An 8,687-nucleotide genomic window follows, 5' to 3' on the forward strand; every position below is an offset into this window, starting at 1 on the left:
GGGGCCAGGTGGGCCAGCATGGGCCGAGTCCGACGTGGCAGGCGTGCCCGGGCGCCCCCATATCCGCCCCATTTTTGGGCTGGATATGGGGGGTGCCGGTCAGGCCGGGCGTTTGAGCCCGGGGCGTCCAATTGGGTCGAAAAAATGTGACCGGTCAGTGACAGGGCGGCCCGCCCGGGTGTATGAGGCGGGGTTGAGAGGTCGAGTGTAGATGCTCTAATAGCCTATACCATGACAATGCTCTTCCCTTCAAAGATAAATGAAATAATTTATTTTAGCTCCATCTTCTAGTAAACCTGCAAGCTTAAACAATCCAAAAAAATTATCTATATAAATTAAGTGCACATCAGGATGTATTGTCTCAAAATTTTAGTTTTATATAGATGACTAAAAACACATACATGCAAAGCATGTTTTAGAAGTTCATCTCTTTTTTTTTGCACGGCTCGTAAATACTCATGTTTTTACAACAATTTTTTAAACTTACTTGCACATGCATATATACAACAAAATTTACTTGCACATGCCTGTACACATTCTCTGCACGCGATAGAGAGAGAACCCTTGCCCATTTTTTGCACGTGCGGCGAGAAAACTACCTCGGATTTAGAGAGATCATCACAAAACAAAAAGCCCACAAGAAGGCCCACCTGTCGGCTCCGCAAGAAAAGCCCCTGCCCTGTCACACCACCAGCACAGCCGCCCTCAAAATCAGCGCAACGCCCAAATCGATCGACCCACCCACCGAACAGATAGATAGATCCCCTTGCCGATCCGATCCGTCCCGTCCCGGCCGCCGCCGCTCCCACCTCGTCCTTACCGCTTCGATCCCATTCACGCTCCACACTCTCCACTCCCGCCCGCTTCAAATCTCTTATGTCCGCGCCCCCCCATGGCTGCCAGCGCCCAGGAGCTTCCCCCGGCGCAGCAGCAGCCAGCGGCGGAGCAGCCTCCGTCCTTGGCGTTGGCGCTGGTGCCTCAGCCGCAGGCGCAGGCGCAGATTAAGCCGACCAGGGTCTCGCTGTCCTACGAGGAGATCTCCAAGCTCTTCTCCCTCCCCATCGCGGAGGCCGCCTCCATCCTAGGTAAACCACGCCCGCCCCGTCTCCTCTGACGTTGCCGGAATTCGCCGCTTTCGCTCGCGATTGCCTGGTACTGACTGGTAGGTGACCTTGCTGATCTGCAGGCGTTTGCACCAGCGTCCTCAAGAGGATATGCCGCACCCACGGTATTGTCAGATGGCCGTATCGAAAGGTGAAATCCCTGTCTGTTCTGCGACTGGTTCGTGAAATCAGTTTTGTGCCTTGCTACTGTAGCATTAATGTTCATTTATTGCATGCTTAAGTGTACCTTTTCCCCCAGCTACATGTACCTGTGAGAACATGAATGCTTGCTGTAAACACAGGGACTAACTGAGTCGACAGATATCTTTTGGTGAATGCTTGCTGTAAACACAGGGACTAGCCGAATCGGGAGATGTCTTTTGGTGACTATAAGAATACGAACTCACATTGCTTTTTGTTATTATTTTTCCGCAGCAACACAATGGAAATATCCCAGCAAAACACCTTGATAGATTTTTATAACTTAAATCATGCCTGTGATATTGAGCTGCCTCATGCTGTTGCCAGCAATCAGTTGTTCTCGTATTGTGGAAGCTCTAGCATCTAGCACCAACAGAGAAATACTTCTGTTCTGTGGAGTGATCAAACCAAACCTCATATGTTTAGTGTAAGCTGAATACACCTCTACCATGTTCTTGAACAGATTGGAAATTCTAGTTTGCTTTCCCAAAACCATATACATTCAAATAAGATTTGAGATTCAGAGGCGGAGCTTGAACCAGAATGCAGGGCAGATAAATATCACAAAATTGTGCTCAAATCATCATAATTACTAGCTTGCCTACTCTTATCTGGTATATAGGTAGCAACAAATGATACTTGGTGATGTGGTTTTAACTCAGGATGGGGAATTGTTGACATGCTGGCACTTGTAATCAATTTATAAAACAGGGCAGCCTGGTGCACGTAGCTCCTGCTTGTTCAGGGCCCGTGGAAGGGTCCGACCACTTTGGCTCTTTTGTACGCAGCCTTTCCCTACATTTCTGCAAGAGGTTGTTTCCAGGACTCAAACCCGTGCCCTCATGGTCACTTGCGAAGCGTCGTGGAGGCCAAACTGGGCCATGATCCCCCCCCTCCCCCCCCTTTCAAATGTGCACAAGATTAATTACTAGGTATACTTTGGCCCAGTCCGGCAGCAATTAAAGCCCACTTGTAACAATCAGCCTATCGTTCTAGCGGAACACTAGTCCTGCTTGCTAACCGCCTGACCCATTAGTTTACGTACGCATCCATGCCTCCAGCCAGCCTCCATGAGTCCATAGTGAGGCGACCTCATCTCCTTGGTTGTCTTCATCCTGGCCTGCTCCTCCTCCTATTCTTCTTCTTGACCGGCGGTTTGAGAACCACCACACACACACACCGGCACGCTGCATGGAAGCGCCCCACGCCCGAGGTGCTGCCTGGGGTTTTTTCTTGGCTTCTCGTTGGTTGGAGCCACAGCTCCTGCATGCCGGCAATGCACGCTGGCACGCAGCACCTGACACCCTAGACCACAGCCTAGACCCTTAGTTTTGATTAGGTATGTCCAATACACTGATATCATGTTTCTGTTTAGTGCAAGTGCCCAAGTTCCAGTATGTCCTATTTTTGAATGTCATGTGATGTATTTAGATGTTCTGGACCTTTTTTATAGGGGAGATATTCTGGACTTTTGGTAATCTAGATGTCCACCACATCAGTAAATTTTTGTTTTGCGGGGAACCACCACATCGCATTATGAATGATGCAGTCCATTTTTAAAAGAAAAGTGGCTGATGAAGAAAATCACGTGGAATGATGTGAAAAATTCCTTTTGGACCATATTGTGTGTTGGAGTTTGCCCCCCTCTCTTGTTTCGGTCACACTCCGCCACTGCTCATGGTCACCAGGCAACAGCTTTACCGCTGTGCCAAGGCTCCCCTTGTACTCAATGGCAAAAAAAGACTCATGATGTTCTGGTCTTTAAACTAGAAAAATCACCAAACGAGATGATTATACAGTTATACCAAGATTGCCCATTAGTTCTTAGCATCTATCAGGTCAGCAATTCACAAGTCGAGTATAGTAGGCCTAATCACATCAATTCCCACCATGGGGTGGCCGGTTGTCCCGTGGATTCTTTGGGATAGTATGAATTGATTGATCTGTACATATTAAAAAACGATAGGCCCTCATGAAAGCCTTCTTTATAAAGGAGCGACAAACATGAGCTCTTTGCGATATCCAGGGCTCGAACGCAGGTGGGCCGGGTATACACTCATGCACCTAACCATCTGACCAAATCCCAGTCCTCAGATCTGGATATATTTATACTTTATATAGTATAGTAGTAGTATGGATATGGGTGAACATGAATGCCTTCATGCGCTTTATTTATTATGTTAAAAATGTGTTTTATTTGTTCATTTTCACACCTTTCAGTGTTGGAAATGTCACTAAGTGAAATAGATGCCAAAAACTGTTAATATCAGCTGAGAATAACTCACACCAATGGCTTTCCGTTTACATCTGGATGTGACTGCTGTAACAAAACTCAAGCAGTTATTAAGAGATGGCTGGTGCTAAATACAACCTTTGCAAATAATCTTCTCCAAATTTATGCGTGGCTGGCTAGGCCGACGCACACCCTATCAGGAGTTCCACGGTGGCTGGCGTGTGGGCCAGCGTGCTTTGGTGCGAAATTGTGTGACGTCTTTTCCATTCGATTAGGCGACTAAGTGTGTGTGTACTCTTCCCAGCTGGCGTGTGGGCCTGCTGTGGAGCAGCCACATATTTAATAACATGTCTACTTTTTAGTTCTGGCTTTCTTGCAACTCCTACAAAGTTGAATAATTTATATTATTACTTGGACCTTCATACTTGCAGATTGTTTCTGGGAAGGGTGATGACGCAAAAAATGCTGAAAGAGAGAAAGCCATGCAGCTTCTTGAGTTGTCAAAAATTGCAAAACAAAAGGCTATAAGCTCTTCTGGTTCATTAGCGACGTGAGTACCTTTCCCTTGATATTCTCCATGTATAAGAACTTAATCTCTCCCTTGTAGCAGTAAATCTCTCTCAAGGTACCAGGCTCATGCATTTGACTGTCACTGAATGTTAACTAGAAACGTGCACCCAGTAGCCTGAAGTAGAAGATTTTCAAAAACTAATATACTACACCGAGGTATCTATTATAACAGTTTGGCTGAAATAGAAGATTTTTAGTTTATTGTAGTGCATATAAGTGTTCTATTTAAGACACGACAAGTCCAATTTCTTGATTACTGCGAAGGAAGAATACTTAAGGTTAGAGCTTTTTATATGGCTCTGCTATCATATGTACATGGGACGGCAATTATCTGCTATGGTACATACAGACCTTGTATTACTAGAGCAATCTTGATTATTTTGGTTCAGGGGTGGTTCATGGCACCAGTGCCCCCCGGTAACTCCTGTTGCCTATTGGAGATCATCCATTGCATGTCCTGCCAACAGTACAATCTCTATTTGTCGCACACTACTTTTATCGACATCAGTGTCGAACTTACCGCGGCACATCTTTTCCATGAATATGAATAGAATTTAATCATGTATAAGATTGTACACTTTACTGATTATTAGGGTTCCTGCTCCTGATCCTGCATAACATAGAATGATTTGCGACTTTCACCGTCCACTGAGAAGATATTGGAACTGTTTTATTATTTATATTGAAGGTAGTTTTGATGATGCATGTTTCCCTTCTTGTGAGCTGTATCTATCTGTAGTCTAAAAGCACAACCCCCTCTCAAGCTACACATGTAACTTCTATGCAATAGATTTGGATTTAGGTCAAGTTGTATTTTTCTTAACGTTATGTCCAGTTGTATTGGTTGCCTGATTTAACTCCTCAAACTCGGTGCAACTTTTACTCTGCTTAGTGTTTACTAGTCTCACAACCCTTAGATTGATTTATCAATCTTTCACCCACTTGGCAACTTTGTGTTGTAAGCACTTGAAACATGGATCCTTGTGCTAATTAATGTCAAGTGGAGATTATTATGTGTGCCACTTGCATAAGGTGTGTTTCTTACTGGTTAATGGTTTGACTGCCCATATGCTCTTGGATGATGGGAGCAGTAGCCTGGTTTAGGTACCAGGTAAACCTGACCATGGCCACTCTGTTTAAACGATCCCTCTCCAGGACCTCCAAAGGCCAGAGCGCTTCATGTATTGTTGTTCATTTCTGAGTTTGTTGAATGATATTAATCATCTTCATTTTCCCAGTTTATGGTACAATGTGGCGTCTTACAATTACTCTTAACCATACATAGACCAAATGATGATTGTTGTAATGAATAAACAACTTTCAGCAGTTGTCTGACCCTTAATTTTGTCGTATTGATAGGTCATCATCAGGTGCTTTCCAGGGAGTGCCAAAAGCTCAACAAGGCAGTGCGAAGGCAGGATCAGCTATAGGTAGACAAAATGCCCCAAGCTTGTCCCAGTTTAGCCAAGCCAAAGACATCCCCACCTACATGGATGATTTCAAGTACGGATTTCCATCATCTGGCCTGTCTACTGAAACAATGAAATGGTGGGGGACTGACAGCCACACAGAGACTGCTCCCGCGAAAGACGATAACCGGGAAGGCTCCGAATCAACAAATGAGGCATCAAAAGGTATGACCGATGACGAGTTAGACTGGGGAGCAGACGAACCCGAAGCTGATGCCGACGGAGTGGCTGCTGCAACTGACCCGTCGGCGCAGCTCTGCTTCCTTAGGAGAAAGGCCGCGGGCGATGGGCGTAGGCTGCTGAACGGTGACACCGGCAGGGTCCAGCAGTTGTGCCGACTGAACAAGAGGCAGAAGATAGTGCTGGCCCAGGTGTTCGGAGCTTCACTGCCAGAGCAGTGGAGGAGCAAGCTAGCCTGAATGTTTTTTTTTGCCTGCTGTTGTATCATGTGTAACTCTAGTGATTGTAGCAACCGATGTGGTCTGCGCTCTTCCTGATGTGAGAACTGAAACGGTTGATGAAGAATGATGGATCGTTGTGGATTTTTCGTTTTGGAGGGAAATGCACCTTTTCTCCTCTTTGTTTAGTTTTTGTTGTTGTTGAGAGAGATCCTCTTTGTTTAAGTAGCCTTTCATTAGGCTTGATTGTACAAAATGTTTTTTAGGGGTTTGTACAAAATGTTTTTTTAGGAACTTATACAAAATGTTCTGTGAGGCTTCGATCTGGCACAACTGAACGGCCCAAACATGCCGACCCGCTTCCCCAGAAGTTGACGAGCCCAGCCCGACACAGATACAAACCCTTAACCACATCGAACTCGACTCGGCCCTTTGTTGCTCGATTCTCCACGTCTGCAGTTTTCTAAACGTTCATCGACAGGAACGAGCACAACGACCGTATTCACTACCGCGTCCAGGTCCAATTCCTATTCCTAGACGAATCCACTCGACCTTCCCGCTGAAGCCCCTATATCGGCCCTGTTTGGATCCCTAAGTTAGAGTTAGTTCTAGTTAGTTAGGGCTCAAATAACCCAAAAGTATCCAAACATAATGGGTTAGTTTGGGTTAGTTGGATCTAACCCACCCAAAAAACTAGCCCACATTAGAGGGGCTTATTTGGGTTAGTTCTCCTAGGCCCACTAGAAAAATTAGTAAAAAAAGTTACCCCTCCCATCGAAACATGGTCCAAAGTAGTAAAATGACTGAGAAAAAATATTTATGGTCAATCTAACCCTGCCATCCAAACAGCTTTTTGGTTAGAGTTAGTTTAGGGTTGATTCAGAATTAGAATCTAACTCTAACCTCTAACTCAACCTTTAACTGAGTTAGAGTATCCAAACAGGGCCATTAACTGGATAGACCTCCGGAGCAGGAGAACGCCGCCACGGCTTCCTCGACCCTGGTGACGCCGTCGCTGATCTCTACAGGTTTGGTAACCTCCTCCGTCCGTCTCTCTCAAGCTATATGCTGGATTAGCTGTGGATTCTTGATCGGCGAGATGACATCTTTTTCTGTCTAATCTTGTCGAAAGATGTCCACTTGATCCGCTGAATTTGTCATCTACAGTAATACAGTACTAGTTCACATTACAACCTAGACTCAGAAAACCATAGTGTGTTAAAGATCTCAATTCCTTTTAATCCTTCTTTCTTACCATATCATACCGACTTGTCATTCCACAGTAAATAAGGACGAAGCTTGCTATATAATCCCACTATAAACAAATGTTAGACGTTTTGGCAGTTTAATTTAAGCTGCCAAAGCGTCTACATTTGTCTACAGAGGGAGTGTGTGCAAAGAGTACATAAATTTTTAATTACCCTGTGATACCAGATACAAGGAAGTTACACACAACAGTATAACTTCAACCATATATACTACTCCCTCTATCTGGAAGCAGATGTATTTTTATAAATTCCACATTATGCAGCCAAACTCATTTATCTTAAGAGTTATAACTTTTTTTAAAATTAAAAAAATGTAAATTAAATGCAAGTGCCTATAATTCTGGAACCGAATTTTCCCTCTGTGATGCGATGCACCCCATTGTCCCTGTTCCCATGTGGGACCACACATGCTCCCGACCAAAGGGTGCCCTCGCTTCACCCAAATAGCCGCATATGGACACTTTTAAGCATTTGGGTTTTCTATATTATTGTACGTATGGTTTTTTTCCTGACAAGGAGACTATGCCCCTAGCCTCTGCATCAATTGATATGTAGTCATCTATGTGGTACTACTTACATTAATTTACTATAATATAGAACTTGCATATGTTTTTTTATCAATTTGAGATTGCTTTTACCACGCTTGCCACGTGGTAGAACTTGCATACGTTCCAAGAATTAATTGTCAAAGATGCATATTAGATGTTATACAAAGTATCCTCCATTTCGAAACCGAGGGGAGTATATTTTCATTACATGCTTGTCACCTTTGAGTTACAAGTATCGCTACTATCCATTTGTTAATACCATCATATCTGAAGAACTTTGCCTAGTTAATTTCAGATTAAAAATGACGAGGCATACAATTTGCACGGGAAACCAATCATGAATGCAAGATCAAACATTAAATTGGAAGATGTAACGACCCGACCTCAAACGGTCAAGCCTCTGTGTATCTATGCCATCCCTGGATCAGTATGCTGGCACACACAGTACATCAATGTATATATCAAAGTGCAATCACATGTATAAATAACGTAAAACTGATATATACCTCATAAATCTCAGCGAAAACAAACAATCAGGTGTGGAGTCCCATCAACGCTATCGGCAAGTTGAGTGTAGACCGTAACCCTGTACCGTACTCTTACTCGTCATAGAGATAATCATGCAACATGATACGTTACAGCCGTGTAGGTCAGTACATTGAATGTACCGGCAAGATCACAATAAGATAAAGCAGATGATAAAACTATTCTATATACAATATGGCTTTGTGGTTTTGTGTCTGAGTTTTGTTTGCGTAAAAGCTGGTTTTATTTTCCCTACATCAACGGAATATCAGGAGTCTGTACTACGGAGTTTTCTATCATGACATGGTTCCGCCAACCGATGTCTCATAACCCATATCATCATAAGTTGCCCACAATTAAGTTATCAGTCTG

The 8,687-nt window shown here is 44.0% G+C and overlaps 1 protein-coding gene across 1 annotated transcript; it reads left to right on the top strand.

Annotated features, from left to right (window-relative positions):
• The first annotated feature begins 698 nt into the window (after positions 1-698).
• On the top strand, positions 699-6,162 carry LOC109738702 (uncharacterized). The gene is made up of 4 exons (XM_020297790.4): positions 699-1,085; positions 1,187-1,254; positions 3,969-4,087; positions 5,467-6,162. The coding sequence occupies exons 1-4, from the start codon at positions 893-895 to the stop codon at positions 5,993-5,995; spliced, it is 909 nt and encodes a 302-aa protein (XP_020153379.1). The 5' UTR covers positions 699-892; the 3' UTR covers positions 5,996-6,162.
• Positions 6,163-8,687: the final 2,525 nt, after the last annotated feature.

Source organism: Aegilops tauschii, chromosome 3, assembly GCF_002575655.3.
Source record: "Aegilops tauschii subsp. strangulata cultivar AL8/78 chromosome 3, Aet v6.0, whole genome shotgun sequence".
Classification (NCBI taxonomy): Eukaryota; Viridiplantae; Streptophyta; class Magnoliopsida; order Poales; family Poaceae; genus Aegilops; species Aegilops tauschii.

Coding starts and splice junctions, on each gene's coding strand:
- LOC109738702 (XM_020297790.4), top strand. CDS start 893: ATGGCTGCCAGCGCCCAGGAGCTTCCCCCGGCGCAGCAGCAGCCAGCG. Junction 1,086..1,186: donor GGAGGCCGCCTCCATCCTAG/GTAAACCACGCC, acceptor GCTGATCTGCAG/GCGTTTGCACCAGCGTCCTC. Junction 4,088..5,466: donor TCTTCTGGTTCATTAGCGAC/GTGAGTACCTTT, acceptor TCGTATTGATAG/GTCATCATCAGGTGCTTTCC.